Genomic DNA, 19,241 nt, shown 5'->3' on the forward strand with positions numbered 1-19,241 from the left:
TGGGTTAGCTTTAAAATATTGAAAGTTCCAACTTTTGCATTTTGTTTTTAATGAGTTATGCACCTTGTAACTTGGAATTTTTAAATTCTTGACGACCTTGTCAAGAATGCCTATGAGGAACACGTTGAAGGATATGATAAATCTTAACAGTAGAAACAAAAGTCTAATACCAAATCATGTCCTGTTCAATGGTTTCATTAGTATTTTTTTATTAATTATTAGTTTACATTAACATGTTATTACATATTTTATTCTTTATTACTTCAGCCGTGATAGAGTAAGTTATTTTTTTATTAGTAAATATTAACTATTAGAAGATTCGAATCTACATTTTTTTTCTTTTCTTTTTTTTCTCACATCAAATCAATTTTATATCTCTTAAAATTATGATATTAAATACCATATAAATATCACTTTATAATTATAATTATAATATTATTTTAATACAGTTTGTTCAAAAATAACTATAAATTCAGTGAATTTAACTGTTTTGAAATATCTAAACAATTAATTAAAATTATAATTTTGACTAATTTATGAAGGTTGTTTAAACTTTTTCATCAAATAATCACTTTTATATAAAACAAATTGATTTCATTTTTTATTTTAATAATTCATTTATGATAAAGTGTTTTAAATAACTTCTGATTACAATCGAAAGTTTTCGGCATCTAATTATTTTGAAAAGTTGTAACAAATGATTAGGAATTAATCCATTTTGGTAAAAAAAAAACTAATCCACATGTGGGTTAGTGGGTGGCTGCAATTTTGCTGCATTTCTTCACTTTTTTGTGGCTGAACTGAAATTTTTGACGGGTTTCATCTAATCTTTTTTAATATTTCTCTGCACTTTGGGACAGTCAAATAATCATTATTCTCTCATTTTCACTATTTTCTTTCCTCTTCTCCTTATTTTTTTTTTTTCTATACCAAACAAACTGTTAATCAAGATACGGAGTTTATTTATCTGCTTGAGAATGAATTCAAGATTGAAGTTATCACTATATTCTAAATTAAGCTGGTTTGATAAAAAGGAAATGAGTTGGAAATCAAATAAAAATTGAAATCTCTTTTTAGTAAAAGAGAAAGAAAAAAAAAACTGTATACAAACACAAATTTTTAACGTCTTTGTCTGATTTCACATTGGACAAACGTAACTATTTGATTGACCACAATTTAGCTTTTTGTTTGTGGAATCAAACAATGATGACGTTGATTGCGAAAACTCATTCCAGTTTCCCCTACTTACGTCACGGATAAGTTTCTTTTTGAGAAAAGGTAAGCGTGGAACTCGGGGGTAAATGAATAAAAAAAAGAAGATGTGATATATAAATATAACAAAACAATTATAGAGATAAATAAGAATAAAAATAATAATATTCAATACACATGATTAATATATTAAAATTAAAATTAAATTATTTTTATTTGAATTAATTTTTTATAAAAATAATTATGGGTTACATTTTATTTATTTCTCAATCAAATTTTAAATTAGTTATAATTTTTTCCATTCTCTTTTCCATTTTATTTAACAAGGTTCACTTATTTCTTTTCTCTCTTGTATTTATCTATTTAAATAATTTATTTAATGTAACTACACACTTAATTCTTGAAATCTGAAATCATTATATATTTTCATTAAAGTTAATAATATTTGAATTGGATAAAATTATTATGACAATATTTTTTTTTAACACAATTACATAAATTCAAACTCAAAACAGTTGAGCTGAAACAATCTCGCAGCAACACCTGTTAGTAACCATGGCAAATTGATTCACACTGCTATTTATTTAAACAATGTATTTGTTCCATTCATTTTTTTATCATTCTTATTTTTTCCTTTTTATTTCTTTCATGTTTCAGACTTGACTATTCAGTGTAAAATAATCAACAGTTATATTTTGTTAATCGTGTTGTAAGTATTAATATTATTATATTCTATTTAACAGTTATATGAATTTATAAATGAATAAAGTTCTCATAACAATACTTTTTAAAATTTAATTAGAATTCAATCACAGAATAAATGGTTTTCGCTGCTGTTGAGTTATAAATTGTGATGTGTGATAAAATTATTAAATTTTATAATAATTACTTTTAGAGTCTCATTTAAATTAATTTCTAATTAATTAATAATGCATAGTCACTTTTATAATAATAATAATAATAATAATAATAATATTATTATTATTATTATTATTATTATTATATCAAAGTTCAATTCTATGTTTTACTCCATTGTTTAGTTAAAATTTTATAATAAATTTTTTATTTATTAGATATAAAAATATATGATTTTACATATTAAAATTTAACTGTACAATGTATGTAATATATAATATATTATTAACTAGTGCCTGTTTTATAGATTGTGTTGCAAATTTGTTTTTTCTTTTCAATTTTTTATTATTGAAATTTTGGTGAAAGAAAGCATAATAGTATGAAAATTTTAAAAGAATAAATGGTCAAATTAATTTAAAAGTAGTCGTGTCATTAAATTTGTAAGATCATATTATTATTAAGTTGTCATATTGAATGATCAATTTGATGATAAATTTTATTTTTTAGGATTAATTGAACATTAAGTTATAAAATTTGGAGACTAATTTATTATTAAACTATTTGATGAATTAATTTATTGTATTTTTTTATGTATTTAAATGTTAAATTTGTTTTTTATCTTTTATTAATAACTAATATATCAGTATTTGACACTTTTTTATGAACAAATTTCATTATCTATTCCAAATTAAAGCAGAAATACAAAGGAAATTGAAAATTGTGGCCAGGACTACGAGGATCACTTTCGTCAAAGGTCGTGCCACATTAGAAGAAGATTGATTCAGTGGTCACCGTAGGAAGAAAGGAAATTGAGCATCATAGCCATGGAATAATTGAATTTCATTTCTGAGCTGGGGTTGATTTTTTTACCTGAAGGCGTAGACACGTAGTCTTAGATTTTATCCAAACTTTGGATTAAGTTTTATTAGAATACAAACTACTAACTAGTTTCCTCAGATTTTAAAGCATCTCCAATGGAAAGTGTTTTCATAATTTTTTAGGTTAAGGAATGATTTTTTGTGAGTTATTCTATATTGAAGCATACTAATATGATAAATGTATTTTTTTTATTGCTAAGAATAGTTTTTTTTATGAAAAACTCTAATTTTGAATTTTTTGTATTGGAATAAAATTTTATATAAATTTTTTATAAATGATATGATATTGTGAGAATTAAAAAAAATGATTAAAAAATTCATATAAATTTCTTACATCGGAGATGCTCAGGACAATATATTTGCATCCTAGTCACCATACTTTCCGGTGTATTCCATCTTATATTGTAGTTCTTCTTGATATAGAAATGTAATGACTAATGAGTATATTCCAGAAAAAAAATTGAATTTCATTTCTGGTTGCAAATAGGTGGTCACGTGACTCACGTACACTATCGGAAATGGTGGTGGCTGCTACTGCACAAATGGATGCGAGTCGGCAAATCCTCCTATTTTGTATTCGACAACTTAAATTTAGAGGATCGGAGTGTATTTAATTAAGGGAAGAGGAGAACTATATCTTCTATTAAAAAATAGACATTCTTTTCTTAATTTCGTCATTTTTCAAGTATGGAAAAATGATTTTAGGTAAAATATTAAGAAATAATCTTTTAATAAGTTATTTTGACTGAGTATCAAAATATAATTTTTTAGTTAATTGTATAATGATAAAAAAAATGGAAAATTAGAAAGTATCAAGACATGGAAAGATAATAGACGAAAATAAAAGTGGAGATTAAAAATATAAGTGATAAAGAATAAAAATAAAAGACAAAAGTTATTAATCGTAAAAATGATCACTCAAAGTTATTTGAAAAGTTATGGATGATTTTAATATGTATTTTATAAATATAAAACTTGTATATTGTAATAAAGGTTAAAACATGTAACACCCTAATGTCCTCTCAAGTCAACAATGAGACATTTATGAATTGATAAGTTACAAAATATTTACAATCAACATTTCAATTCTATTTTTTATTTTTCTCAAAATTCTTTTTACTTTTTCTAATCTTAATTTCTTTTCAAAACTTTTGTTATTTGAGTCCATACTTATTATTATCAAAATTTCTATTATAACTATTATCAAAATACTATTAGGATTATCATTAGAGTCAATATTATTAAAATTTGATCGTTACTCTTTTGTTTATAATTTGTTATAATGATCGATATCTGACATTGATAGAAGTTTAACACATATATCCACGACCAAAGGTCTACTAGGAGAATAAAAGGTCTCCAAAAAAAGAATTGTATTTTTCCTTAAATATAACATAAGATTATGTTTGTTAACGAAAACAAGTATATTAAATCATATCTATTATTGAAGTGATTAGTCTTTTTGTTATCAAACTAACTATTAGTCCATGAAAGAAGGTTTTTATTATTATCAAAATTTATAATTAAAACTATTATCAAAATATTATTAGGATTATCATTAAAGTTAATATTATTGAAACTCATTACTCTTTTGTTTATAATTTATTCTAATAATTGATCTTTCATATTGATAGAAGTTTAACATAGACCCATGAAAAAGGGTCTACGAGGAGATAAAAGGTCTCTAAAGCAAAACTTATCCCTTTGTTAACTTGAACAAGCACAAATTTGACCATTAACATCTTTAAAATAAAATATTATCTATTATTAGAAGAGAAAAAATAAAATAAAACAATATCTTTTCCTGTTATCTTAATCCAACAACCGATCAAATCATATATTTATTATTGATGGCATTAGTCTTTTTCTCTATCAAACAATTCACAATTTTCTTTTTATTTCTCCTCTATGTATGTTCTCTCTTCTCTCTATTTTATTCAGGAGACTTAGTTTTGAAATAGTATATCATATTAAAGACTCTAAAGAAAAAAATAGACCACAAAATTTAAGTAAAAATTTGATAGAAATTAGCGGTGTAAAGTAAGAATGTATAAGGGTCATTTTAATTCAACTTTGAAAGAAAAAAAACTATGTAAAATTAATCAATGCATTTAGAAAAAAAAAATCACTATTCTTACCTCTAGCATTGTTGTGGTCACCAGTATCAGTATCACGGCAACTACCATCATCCCACTGCCACTTCATCGATCCTTTGCTCATTGTATTTTGAATTATTAAATTAATTAAATTTTGAGATGATTTAAAGAGGGTTTTTTTTTTAATAATTAATGTTTTTAATTGAATTCTTATTAAATTAAATAGTATATTAATCAAATTAACGATTAAAAACTTCAATATTATATATATATTGTTACATAAGCAATTTAACGGTCAATGTTTTTCTTATTAATGATCAATGATCTAAAATTGATGTTTGAGCCAAAATCTGTAATTTTGAAAAAATAAAGGGACCGAATATTTTTTTATAAGAACATCAAAATTATAAATTAAATTAAATAAGAAAATCAAAATTATAATTGACAAAATATACTATATATTAATAATATAAAATTATTTTATACTGTCATTTAATCACATTAAAAAACTAAAATTAGAGAATAATTAGTTATGACTTAAAAAAATATCCAATTCAAATAATAAAAACTCAAGAAATCAAAATTCACAATTACAATAATAGTTAGGTATCAAGTGTAATTATATATTTTTTTTAAGACTTAATTATAAATTTGGTTTCCTTATTTATCCCAGCTGATAAATTTGATCTTTTTTGTAATTTAAGTTGAGTCCTTTTTTTTATAATATGATAATTTTAGTCTTTGATCCCGAATTTGGAAGTTGACCATTAATTGTTTATATTAATTGTCACGTAATATTTTTATTAGACATTAACCATTAATTATTTACGTTGATTATCACGTATTGTGTTTTGATTGGATATTAATCTTCACATGTGTTTTGATTTTTTATATCTTATTAACGTTCAATAAAGCACGACACGTGACGGTCAACATAAATAATTAATTATTAACATTTAATTTCAAAAATGAGGACTAAAATAACAGGATTAAATAAAAACTCAACTGATGAATTAAATTTAAAAAAAAAACTAAAATCGGGAGCTAAGATAAATAAGAAAATTAAATTTACAATTAAGTCTTAAAAAAAAGATGTAATGAGAAAAAAGTATTCAAAGTTTGTTACTTTGAAGACTTTGAAAAACAATGCTCATCATAAATTAATTTGATGGTTGGGAAACATGTGTCACACGGTACTAAAAAGAAATATATTTATACATTTTCATTAAAATAATGTAAACATAAGTAGAGAGATAAAAAGTTGAAAAACCGTGTGTTCCTTAAATGATTTAGAGTTTATATTTTAATTATGAAATAAATTATAATTAAAAAAAAAATATTCACTTTAAATATATTCAGAATCCTCCATAAAGATTTCGTCATGATAAAAAAGAATATAATTGACATAATAAACAAACAATTCTATTATAATTCTGGCAGGCTCGTGAGTTGTATATGACATGTTTCTCTGTGCACCCATTGTTCTTGTCTCAAAGTAAAAGTGTGTGTATATAAAAGAGGTCCCTCTTCTCAGTTCTTTGAAAACCTCAACAACTCAACACGTTGCCTCTACTCTCTGCAGCTTTTAATTTGTTTGCAGGCACACAACCATGGCTGCTCTCTCCAACGGCCACGACGCTTCCTTCTTCAAGATGCCCTCCATCAAGTTCACCAAGCTCTTCATCAATGGAGAATTTGTTGATTCCCTTTCAGGTTCTGATTTATTAACTAGTTAGTTATGCGCCTCTCTTCTCTCCTTAATTTCCCTATATATATATATTCTTTTATTGTCTCACTTTTTTATTTTATGTGGAAAAAGTTATTCCTACACTGTATTTTTTTATGCATGTTGTTGGTGTAAAAAACCTATGGACTTTGTCTATAACTAATTTCTCTCGGAAAAACGTAGTTAATCACTCGGGTCTCCCATCTTGTGTTTTACACTAGTTAAAATTAGAAAAAAACTTAAATTTTGATTAGAAAATAACACTAATATATAACACTTAAAAAAATGGATTTAAATTTTGTCATCAAGTGAAACGGAAGAAAATTTGGATGGATAATGATAAAATCCTTTGTCTGCTAATCCTATTCATCCTTTCCTGTTCTGATTTTTTTATTTTTTTTGGTTTTTGGACCCAATATCTTTTATGTGAAAAAGGAATAATATAGTACACCATACGAAAATACTAACGACAATTCCAAAGATAGGGGGTGCAAACTCGTTGTATAGGTTATTTTTATTCAATGGTTTGTGTGAAGCAATGAATAGATAAGACTTGCCCCATTTGATCCAGCCTTTGCTCAACCAAGGAACATATTCATGAAAAAGGGAATTTATTAAAAATGAAAGGCCAATAAATAATTTCTATTTTAAATTTGACAATACAACAATAACGAGTACGCTTATCTCGAGGCATGAAATTTTATCTATGATTACGAATGTAATAATTTTATACTGTACTTATTATGAGTTTTAAAAAATATTTATAGGTGCGGACTATGTTAAAAATGTAATAATAATTTTTTAATGTATGATAACAGTACTAATATAGTATAATGTATTTTTGGTATACATTAGTCAAGGTTAATCTTGTATACATTAGACCAGCCATAGTGAAATATTGAGATACGAATTTAAGCTTTCATACTAATTATAAATATTCGATATATTTTACAGTTAAGTCAACTTTAGTTTGTCAGTTTATTTATATTCTCGTATTAAAAGTTGGGAAAGTTAAATGTAACTGTTATTATAATATCTTGAAAAGCTCCCAAAGGTAGAAAATGCACCATCACAACTATCAAAGGAGTGGCTAATAATATATCAACCTATCAACCAAATATTCAAGTGGTGAATTTTTTTAAATTTTTTTTCTTTAAATAAATTGTGAAAACCTTCCTGAGTTTTTTTTTTTTTTGCTTACCTTCTTTATATATTTAATTTTTGTTTTATAAAATTGGAAAAAAAAAAAGGGAAGGAGTTTGAAACAATAGATCCCAGGACAGGAGAAGTGATTACAAGAATCGCAGAAGGAGCAAAAGAAGACATTGATGTTGCTGTCAAAGCGGCACGTGACGCTTTCGACTATGGTCCATGGCCCCGTATGCCCGGTGCTGTACGTTATCATTTCTCCATTTGTTTCTCTATAACTGTTATGAGTTATTAGTATGACAAATAATTTGCGGGTCTCATTAATTTTTTACTGCATTTTTGGTAAGGAATAAAAGTACGTAAGAAAATTTTATTTAAAAATCCGTTAAAATACTAGTATACTCTCTCGTATTCTTATCTTAAGATCTAAATCAAAAGATTAACTTAGTCATTTTTATAAAATTGAATATAAAATGTCAAAGCATTAATTATTTAATTCGTAAAATTTTAATTATCTTTGACTTATTTTCAGAATCAAATTTCCGAACTGAATTCTTAAAGATGCCGGTCAACTTCATCTTGTTGTGCGGGCATATATTAATTTGATTTATTTTCTCTCATCAATCTTATCGTATTCATTAATGATGCCTTTTTCGTTTTGACATTTTCTTCCCACTTGTGGCTTGTGTAGCATGCTTCACGGGTCATTCCCACACGTATGAGTGTGTGTAGGGTGGGTAAACGGGTCGGCCCGTCCCGCGTATGGCCCACCCCATAAATACGCATTTGATAGTACCACCCCCATAAATTATTTTTGTCTTTAAGAGTATTTTTTCATCCATAAATCAAATATACAATTACTCTTTTTTAAAATAATTATTGTCCTAATTTGTTTACGTAAAAATATATTAAAAAATAATAATTTTATAAAATTAATTTTATTATTAATATTATATTAAAAAGTTAAAGTGATACTCATTAAAAATATTAATAAAAAATAATTAATGTTATATTAAAAATTAACATTAAATTTATTTTAAGAGATTTTCATTAAAAATTTAACAATTATTTTGAGATGGAAGAAATATTTGATTTCTAGAGTAACGGTGGCCATAGAATAAAAGCTAGTTCGTTTTTGGTAACAAGTCGATTACATATGTTTACCCTGATTTTTAGTTTTTTACGTTAACAAAAAGACGTAGAAGCATATGTACGATGAACATTTATTTTAATTAAATTCATATATTTTGTAATGAAAACAGTAAGACGCAGAAGCATATACTAAAATACGTTGTAATATATAAATTTTTTACGCTGTCAATAAATTTTAGATGATCATATTATTAAAATTAAAATTTCACTATAACAAATTTAAAAATCTTATTTAAAATGTTAAATGTTTTCTGATTAGTTAATGGTATAAAAAATAACAATACATTAAAATTCATCTCAAAATAAATTGAAGAGCCCTCAATTATAATAGAAATACAAAGTATTGGTTCAGACCGTATAGTAAGTCAGTAGTATTTTATATTTTGGAAGTTGGAAATGGATTTTTCTGAATATAGTATAAGCTTTGTCTGTCTGTATGTACTCATAATGCATCGGACCAATCAAGTGAACATAAACAAAAAACTAAAATAGACTACGTATTTTTTATACTATTTAATTACAAAATTATTATCATAAACAAAAAGTTAAAATAGACTACGTATTTTTTATATAATTTAATTACAAAATTATTATAAAATTATCAATGTATAATAATTATCATAAAAGTTACATTTATGATAATTTTTTATTAGTTAACAATGTAAAATTATTTTACTAAACTCATTACATCATATTATAATTAATAACTTTGGTTTTTATTTATTTTGAGTTTTGGTTTTCATCTTTTTAACTTTTTACATTTTATTTATTTGTTATCTTTATCGTTGAGTTTTTATATTATTTTTATTTATAATTTTATATTTTAGTTCACAAATTTCATTTCTAATAAAACAGTTTACTAAGTAGAGAAGAAGAGCATACAACTTAAGCATGTGGGTTTAAACCTTGCACAGCACTTGGCTCCTTTTCCATTCCTTGCTCCTTCCTTTTCTCAATGGGATCCTCTCTATTTTTTTTTTAAAAAAAATCCTAAAAATATGTATATTTAGAAAAGAGATATGATTTGAACATTTTGGCTTTTTTGAATGAAATCAAAATTGGAAAATGTGGAAGAACCTTGTACTCGGTACACAAGGGTCTCGAACGTATTGCGTGATTTGAGTTTGAGTTTGACTTCAAATTGTGACCGTATCGTGTGTTTTGAGTTTGACTTAAAATAGGTGAACAAATAGTCTAATACATGTTAAATTAAAACCTAATACAACATATGATATTTTTGCAAGTTGCAATGTTGATCATTCTCACCCAGTCCGTGGGTTGATGGCGGTGATATGATACCATGATTTGTTAAAAGTAGCAAGACAACCTAGACACGATTGTATACTGTCTTGATAAGTGTTTACTATATAAGCGTTTATCTATATATTGTTTGTAAAAAAAAAAAAAGAAATTTGAGTTAAATTATTTTTAAACCAATTGCCAACTATTTTTATAAAATTCTTTTAAAAATTTATTGAAATAAGCTGAAAATCCTTTCAAGGTATCATAAAGTATATTCACATGTTTCTTCTATCTTTTGAATTGACTATAAAACTAACTAATGTTCATGACTTAGACAGACAATTGCATTTTAGATCCTGTAGTTAATAATCAACCAAGCTCTAGACATGGTTACTTACTTCGTGATAATGTTGATATTACATTTTAGTAATGAATTCTCGTATTCATAACAAATTGTCATTAGCAACCAAATGGATGTTGTGAGTTTAAAGAGAAGAGTTGGGGTTGTTATGAATTGTTAATGTTCATCCTCTTTTGCAACATAGTGTTGAACTTTGGCATGGTTTGAAAACCAGGAAAGAGCAAAAATCATGATGAAATGGGCAGACTTAATTGATCAGAACATCGAGGAAATAGCAGCATTGGATGCCATTGATGCAGGGAAGTTGTACCATTGGTGCAAGGCTGTTGACATTCCTGCTGCAGCAAATACTATTCGTTACTATGCCGGTGCTGCGGATAAAATTCATGGGGAGGTCTTAAAAGCGTCTAGGGAGTTCCATGCATATACTTTGTTAGAACCAATTGGTGTTGTAGGACACATTATTCCGTGGAATTTCCCCAGCACCATGTTTGTTGCCAAGGTGAGTCCTTCCTTGGCTGCTGGTTGCACAATGGTCCTCAAGCCTGCTGAACAAACACCTCTCTCGGCCTTGTTTTATGCTCATCTTGCTAAGCTGGTATGTGTCTTCAAGAAATGGTTCATTTTCTTATCAAACATAAATTGACATCGACAAGTTAACCACTAAAAGGTGATTGATTTTCCTTGCTTTTATGTTTTGAAGGCTGGAATTCCAGATGGAGTGCTTAATGTAGTACCCGGATTTGGCCAAACTGCAGGTGCTGCAATAAGCTCACACATGGACATTGATAAGGTAACTTAAATGTCACGCATTTGGAAGTATGTTTGAGTCCTACATTGATTGAGTGGAATAAAAAGCTTAATGTGGTACTTAAGTTATGAGATTCTCTCATGTAATAGATTAGTCTTTTGGGTTCAACTCTTCTTTTGTGCTTAAGTCAAAATAATTGGTGCTTTTGTTGAGAGTAGGGAGGAAAAGGCCTACTTATTTACAGGCTAAATTAAGGTGCAATGTACTGAATACTGATAAGTGACCACCTAATAGACTAGTCATTTGGATTTGACTCTTCTTTGTGTTTTAGTCATAACAGATGACCAAAATTTAAATATAGTAAGACCAATGTAATTGGCTGATTGTGAATTTGTGATTTGTGCATATGTAGGTAAGCTTTACGGGTTCAACAGAAGTGGGGCGTGAAGTAATGCGTGCTGCAGCTAATAGTAATTTGAAACCAGTTTCACTTGAGCTAGGAGGCAAGTCACCCGTCATAGTTTTTGATGATGCTGATGTAGATAAAGCTGCTGGACTTGCTCTCATGGGCATCCTATTTAATAAGGTGAAATTTCATTTCATGAAATCTAATTCCTTTTGACAAAGTAGTCTAATTGTGCATCTTCTAACATTTAATTTTCTTGTTGATTTCAGGGAGAAATTTGTGTTGCAGGCTCCCGTGTGTTGGTTCAGGAAGGAATCTATGATGAATTTGAGAAGAAATTGGTGGAAAAAGCAAATGCTTGGGTGGTTGGTGATCCTTTTGATCCTAAAGTTCAGCAAGGGCCTCAGGTATGAACTTGGTAGCACAATTATGTCTACATTTGTTTTCTAGTAACCCTCTAACTATTGAAACACAAAATGAGAGTAGTAAAATATGAAAATCATTTTTCTCTATTGGCTAATTGTTTTCTTGTTGTAGGTTGACAAGAAGCAATTTGAAAAGATTCTTTCCTATATCGAGCATGGAAAGAAAGAAGGTGCAACCCTTTTGACAGGGGGCAAAAGAGTGGGCAACAAGGGTTACTACATTGAGCCTACAATTTTCTCTAATGTTAAGGTGAATTTTAACTCCACAAAAGTATGAAATAAGGTTCCATCAGAATAATTTTATAACTAACCATCGCATTGCCTTTTGCATTTTATTCACAATATCTTGTTTAGGAGGACATGCTTATAGTACAAGATGAAATATTTGGCCCTGTGATGGCTTTGATGAAGTTTAAGTAAGTTATTACAAATCAATTTATTTATTCTAACTATTAGCTTAATTTGATGCTAGAAAACGTTGAGTTTGTTCATGAATATTGAATTCAAGAGTATTGTATAAATGAACAACAGGACTATTGAAGATGCAATTAAGATTGCCAACAATACAAGGTATGGCCTAGCATCAGGCATTGTGACAAAGAGTTTGGACACAGCCAACACTGTGTCAAGGTCCATTCGTGCAGGCATTGTTTGGATCAACTGTTATTTTGCCTTTGGGGATGACATTCCTTATGGGGGGTACAAGATGAGTGGATTTGGAAGAGATTTTGGAATGGAAGCCCTACACAAGTATCTTCAAGTTAAATCTGTTGTAACTCCCATTTACAATTCTCCCTGGCTTTGATTTTTTTTATTTTTTTTTGTGTTGTGTGGATATAAACAATGGTGAACTATAGAAGAGCTTCCTTAAACGTATACTTCATCAAATTAATAAGTGTTTAAATACATTTTTAGTCATTGTAATTTAATATTTTTTTATTTTTCATTTTTATAAAATTATTTTTTATTTTATTTTTAGGTCTTGTAAATTATGTTTGTTTTATTTTTAGTCCTTAAAATCCTTTAGATAACAATTTGAATAATAGAAAAACCTTATCTAAAATATCATAAAGATATCAAATAAAATAAATATAATTTATAGGAACTAAAAATAAAAATTTAATTTTGAAAGGACTAAAAGAAAAAAATGTTAAATTATAAGGACTAAAATATATTTAAGTAATTAGTAAAATTGGAAAAGTTATGTTACATATTGTAATAGGTTTGTTTTTTTTAGAGTTCAATTTTGATGTATTGTTAGTATAAATTTTATATATATATATATATATATATATATATATATATATATATATATATATATATATATATATATATATATTTTCAGCCAATAAAATTATATGTAATAGATATGAATTTTAAAGTCACTATTGTAAAATTCAACACATTTATTATTAACGAATTTTTTATATTTTCAGCCAATAAAAAATTATATATAATAGATATGAAATAAAATCTAAAATTCTGGTAGGTTCAATCCAAATCTTTTAGCTAGATGAGCACGTGCGATCTCGTTCCAGCTATGTGTGTTTTTTTTTCCTTCTCAGTCTTTTACTCTCTTTTTTTAGTTCTTTTCTTAAACCAGTTGCTCTGTCGTATTTACTGTTGCATTTCCTTGTGTTTTGTGTTTGGTGCTATGTTTTTTGTTATTCTTTTGAGTCTCACTAGGTTTATTTTAATCCCTTTTGTTCTAATGCTCAATTATTTGTCATGATTTAGGTACTGTCACGTTCATGTATCTTTATTTGTTTTTTACATTATTGGTTCTATTTCATAGTTTTGTTAGATATGTTTACTCTCTTCATTTGATTTCAAATTGGATCTTGTGGAGCAGTCATACAAATAATGGGCTTGGCCCAGTTAGTATTAGCTTGTTTTATTGTTTAATACGAGCTTCTGATAATAATTTGCTTAATATTCTAGTAGTAAAAATAACAATAGAAATTAAAAAAATCTCAAATTAATTAACACTAATTAAATTAATCCATATTATTTCCCTTTCTAGTTCTATCTTTATTTGTTTTTAATAATTGATCTATATACTACTTCACCTGTTTTAAATATTTAGAGAGAGAATTTTACTACTTACATATATCTTATTTTACTTGAATAAAATTACATTCAATAAATAATACCTATGGTCTAAATAAAAAAATAATACTTTGGCGTATTCATGTATATTTATATTATATTGAAATTGTCACGATTGCTCAAACATTCATTTCCAAAAAATGGTTTAGATTATAAAAATAAAAAAGGGATAAATATGTTCTAAAAACTAGATATATGGTTGTATATGATAACCATTTGGATCTCCTTCCTATTAGTTATTGTGAAAAATTTATGAAACACTACATTTTTTTCTAAAATATGGTTGTTAGTGATAACCTTTTGGATCTCCTTCCTACATGCTTATCGGATATTAAATATTTCCAAAAAAAATATATTTACAGTAATATTTAATAAAGATTATTAGTAGTAGTGATTTGAATTATTAAATATTCAAAACTATTAATTAAGCAACAACACTCAAACTTTTTTCCCTTCTAGAAGAATTGCCTAACTTTAATTTTTCATTGCATCGGAAGATACATAAGAGCATAAACATCCTTGTTCAAATTAAAAAGATAAAAAATGTAATGGTAATAAAAAATCCTTATTTTCATTTTAAAAAATAATTTTGTTGTCTTGTAAAGAGTAAACTAAATACTTTCAAAGTTATATTAATATTACACATTTCATTATAGATAAAAAAAAAATTAAAAGGGTTTTTCTATAATTTTTTAAAACATTAGTGCTGATTCTTTTGGTTTTTTTTTTTAAAATCAATTTTTGTCGTAGCGTGGTGATCCTAGTTGTGGCGATCCTTTATTGTGCATATACAATTTTAGTCTCTCGGGTTTGATAATTGTGGATATTAATCCTCAAAATTTCATATTGGTGCTATTTATATTTAATATCTTATATAATAATAAATTTATAAATTAGTATAATACGACAAATACTAGTTTTTATATACTAATTTATATTTCTTTAGAAGTATATTAATAGTATATATCATAATATCAGTTATACTGTTTTATAAATTAAATAATAAGCATAAAGTATATATATATATTATTAAATATATGTAAAAAAAATGCACTAATTTTTTTATAAACAATAAGTATAAAGTATATATCTTAAATATCTGGTTAAGCTGAAAAATTTTCAAACTAATTGATATAGACACTCAATGATAAATGTACTATTATTATTTAGTACTAAATATATGAAGTAAATGTATTAAATATTTTTTATTAGTAGGAATCAAATTCAGGCATCATAAGATTTATAATAACTCCCCAATATTATTCAATCAAAATCAATTGAATTAAACATTTTCATATACTAATTTTTTGGTATATATATATTAGCGATAATTATAAATCAATACCTTTAATTTTTTTACTTTATTTTTAAAATTTAAAATTCATAAATATAACAAATAAATGTATAATAACAAATTAGTCGATGCATGAATTCAACTATTCATTAATAGCATAATTAAAATCTATTATCATTTCTTTAATAGTTAATACCTAATAATAAATGTGCATTTAAAACCTATTTTTTTATTAAATGTTCCACTAATTAATATAATTTATTAAATAAATTAAAAATAAAACAACTAATGTCCTAAGAGCATTAATTAATATTTGCCTAATACTTTTTATACAAATTAAATTTATTTACGGTTGAAGACTTTCTCAGTTTTTTTTTAATTTAATGATGATGCATTAACATTGTAAATTATTTTTAATTTTTTTTTTCATTAAAAAAAAAAAGGGGAGATCTATATTACTTTTTCCACTTATTCCCTCTTCTACTATTACTTGTCAATTTCCATGAGCTCTTATGTAACATATAAATTAAACTTGACATGATTGGTCAATAAGGAAAGAGCAAGAATAATGATGAAATGGGCAGACCTAATTGATCAACACGTAGAAGAAATTGCAGCATTGGATGCCATTGATGCTGGAAAGTTGTACCATCTGCTTAAGGCTATCGAAGTTCCTGCAACAGCAAATACTATACATTACTATGCAGGTGCTGCTGATAAAATTCATGGAGAGGTATTAAAGCCGGCACGGGAGTTCCATGCATATATACTTTACTTGAACCAGTTGGTGTTGTGGGACATATCATTCCTTGGAATTTCCCTAGCATCATGTTTATCTGCAAGGTTAGCCCTTCCTTGGCTGCTGGTTGCACAATGGTCCTCAAGCCTGCTGAACAAACACCTCTCTCAGCTTTGTTTTATGCTCATCTAGCTAAACTGGTATGTATTCAACAAGCGTAGGAGTCTTAACAAAACACTTCCTAACATACTCCTTCCAATGTCTTCTTAATTGTTTGTTAAAATTTAAAAGTAATTTTTATGCATTTATAATTTTTTTTACATTGACAACCAGTCAAAAATTATTACTAGTATAATTTTTAATGTTGTTTTAAAAGTCAACAATCTTATCCTACTCAATAGTTTTTTTTATAAGTTCATACAGATGATTTATAATTAGATATATAATTGTGTGCACACATTTTTCTCTAAACTTGATTGAAAATTATAAAATCATAGTTGAGAGCTTATTAAACAAAAAACATCACCAACACAATTTTCTGATTTTTAACATATTTTAGTTAGTAATAAAGAATGTATTTAAAAAATGATAGAAAATGTACTACTATCATTTTTGATACAACAAACAAATGGTTCATTTCCTTATAAAACATATAATTGGCATTTACAAGTTAATTGCTAGAGGCTAAGCTGATTGGTTTTCCTTGCTTTTATGCTTTGAAGGCTGGAATTCCAGATGGAGTGCTCAATGTAGTGCCCGGATTTGGCGCAACTGCAGGTGCTGCAATATGCTCACACATGGACATTGATAAGGTAATATATATGTCAAGCATTTGGGAAGTGCCATGATTTAAATAAATAAAGTATAAGACTAATAGAATTGGCTTGATTGTGATTTGTGAATGTATGTGTAGGTCAGTTTTATAGGTTCAACAGAAGTAGGGCGTGAAGTAATGCGTGCTGCAGCTAATAGTAATTTGAAACCAGTTTCACTTGAACTAGGAGGCAAGTCACCCTTCATAATTTTTTATGATGCAGATCTAGATAAAGCGGTTGAGCTTGCTCTCGTGGCTGTAGTATATAACAAGGTGAAGTTTCTTTTGAGAATCATATTCCTTTTTACATAGCAACACATCTTAGTAACAACTATTTATTGTTGTTTGGTTTGGTTTTCAGGGAGAAGTTTGTGCTGCTTTTTTTTTTTTTTACTTATTCTCCAACAACTTTATTTCAACTACTGCCTTAGTTGCTTGCAAAAGCAGAAAAATTACTCAAATGAGAAATGTAATTACTAATTAGGATCCTCCTCTAGTGACTTACATTACAATTTCCTGTTGTAGGTTGACAAAAAACAATTTAAAAAAATTCTTTCCTATATCGAGCATGAAAAAGAGAAGGGGCCACCCTTTTGACAAGGGCCGAAAGAGTGGGTAACAAGGGCTACTACATTGAGCCAACAATTTTCTATAATGTTAATACATGCTTGCTTGCTTGCTTGGAATTACTTCACTTCCTCCTGTTTTATTTATCTGACTCAATTTGGAAGTTGTATTTTTTCTAATAAGATCTATTTATTTTTTTAAATTAAAAGAGAAATTATAATGTTAAACATTCTAACTAAACAACCCTCATCTGCACATGTATTCATACACCAATTTTTGAGTTTTTTTTTTTTTTAACTGAACTTTGAATAGTTTTTTTTATCATCAAATTAATCTTATATCTTTTTATTGAACATGTATTTATATTAATAACTTTTAGTTTTAATATATTTTTAACTATTAATAATTTCTTTAAAATTTAACTTTAAAAATTAAATATGCATATAAAAATAAATTAAAATGATTAAAATATTTTTTATTTTATTTATGTAACTGAGTCTCAGGTAGGTATGGTTTATAAGATCTAATCTAAAAACATTGAATTGAATTCAAATATAATATGTCTTCTTAGCCTGGGTTGAGGGATTCTTCTTAACATATTCTCTCCCTCTGATTTGGTAACCGTATCCTCATTAATTTGTTATTATGGTTGTGGTGTAACGATGCTTCTTTAATGATCATTACAACCTTAGAAAAAGGGGTATTACCTGAGTGTTATAACGATAGGCATATTTGTCGATCGGACCCCGATCAAGGAAAAGATTAGCTCAAATGCATAGATGGATCTAGGGGTGGGTATAAGGACCCGTCTGACCACGAAGCTTGGGTTTTATACTTTTGAATAAATCCAATTCGTGAACTAAATGGACTTTTTAAGTCAGTGTCAGGCCCGCAAAGTTCATGGAGAAACAGATCGGTCCTCGAGCTTAAATTGTTTTTTGAATTTTTTCTAAAAAAAAATGTAAAATTAGAGTTATTTTTTCTTTTATTTTTTAGGCTAAAGTATAAGATTTTTTTATTAACTAAAAAAATATATTAAAAATGAGAATACAAGTAATCTTCAACATAAAGTTCAAACACTCTTGAATATAATGTAAAATATCAGGAAGGTTACAACTTATCCAATAAATGTCAAAGTCCAAACACCACATAAATACAAAAACTAAATATTCTACTTTTAGAATTAATTTTTTTAATTTAAAAATAGAGACAAAGGGTGGTGAAGAGAGTGAATGAAAAGAGAAAAAGATGCAGGGTAGTGCGGTCATGCGAGCCTTTGAGGTCAAGGACTCAAGGTGACATTGATGTGGTCGTGGAAGAGTGGCACGAGGGGGTGTGGCTCACGGGGGAGTAAGGTTGGCAGACAGGGTCACTGGACTTGCAGTCGAGGCTAGTGGATGAGGAGGAGGAGGGGCGGCGACTGTGTTTTCTCGAAGGAGAAGAAAAGATTTAGATTTTTTGTGTA

At 26.9% G+C, this 19,241-nt stretch overlaps 1 protein-coding gene and 1 pseudogene across 2 annotated transcripts; both read left to right on the plus strand.

Annotated features, from left to right (window-relative positions):
- Nucleotides 1-6,482: 6,482 nt before the first annotated feature.
- LOC114418573 (aldehyde dehydrogenase family 2 member C4-like) lies at nucleotides 6,483-13,197 on the plus strand. Of its 2 annotated transcripts, XM_028383995.1 has the most exons (9): nucleotides 6,485-6,754; nucleotides 8,018-8,160; nucleotides 10,886-11,269; nucleotides 11,375-11,464; nucleotides 11,835-12,008; nucleotides 12,098-12,235; nucleotides 12,366-12,503; nucleotides 12,608-12,669; nucleotides 12,785-13,197. In XM_028383995.1, the coding sequence occupies exons 1-9, from the start codon at nucleotides 6,652-6,654 to the stop codon at nucleotides 13,056-13,058; spliced, it is 1,506 nt and encodes a 501-aa protein (XP_028239796.1). In that variant the 5' UTR covers nucleotides 6,485-6,651; the 3' UTR covers nucleotides 13,059-13,197. The 2 variants fall into 2 exon arrangements, with proteins under 2 accessions (XP_028239797.1, XP_028239796.1); XM_028383996.1 differs by lacking the exon at nucleotides 8,018-8,160 and having other exon boundaries at nucleotides 6,483-6,754.
- Nucleotides 13,097-17,521, plus strand: LOC114419740 (annotated as a pseudogene).
- The last annotated feature ends 1,720 nt before the right edge of the window (nucleotides 17,522-19,241 follow it).

This window comes from Glycine soja, chromosome 7, assembly GCF_004193775.1.
Source record: "Glycine soja cultivar W05 chromosome 7, ASM419377v2, whole genome shotgun sequence".
Classification (NCBI taxonomy): Eukaryota; Viridiplantae; Streptophyta; class Magnoliopsida; order Fabales; family Fabaceae; genus Glycine; species Glycine soja.

Coding starts and splice junctions, on each gene's coding strand:
- LOC114418573 (XM_028383995.1), top strand. CDS start 6,652: ATGGCTGCTCTCTCCAACGGCCACGACGCTTCCTTCTTCAAGATGCCC. Junction 8,161..10,885: donor GGCCCCGTATGCCCGGTGCT/GTACGTTATCAT, acceptor TTTGAAAACCAG/GAAAGAGCAAAAATCATGAT. Junction 11,465..11,834: donor CACACATGGACATTGATAAG/GTAACTTAAATG, acceptor GTGCATATGTAG/GTAAGCTTTACGGGTTCAAC.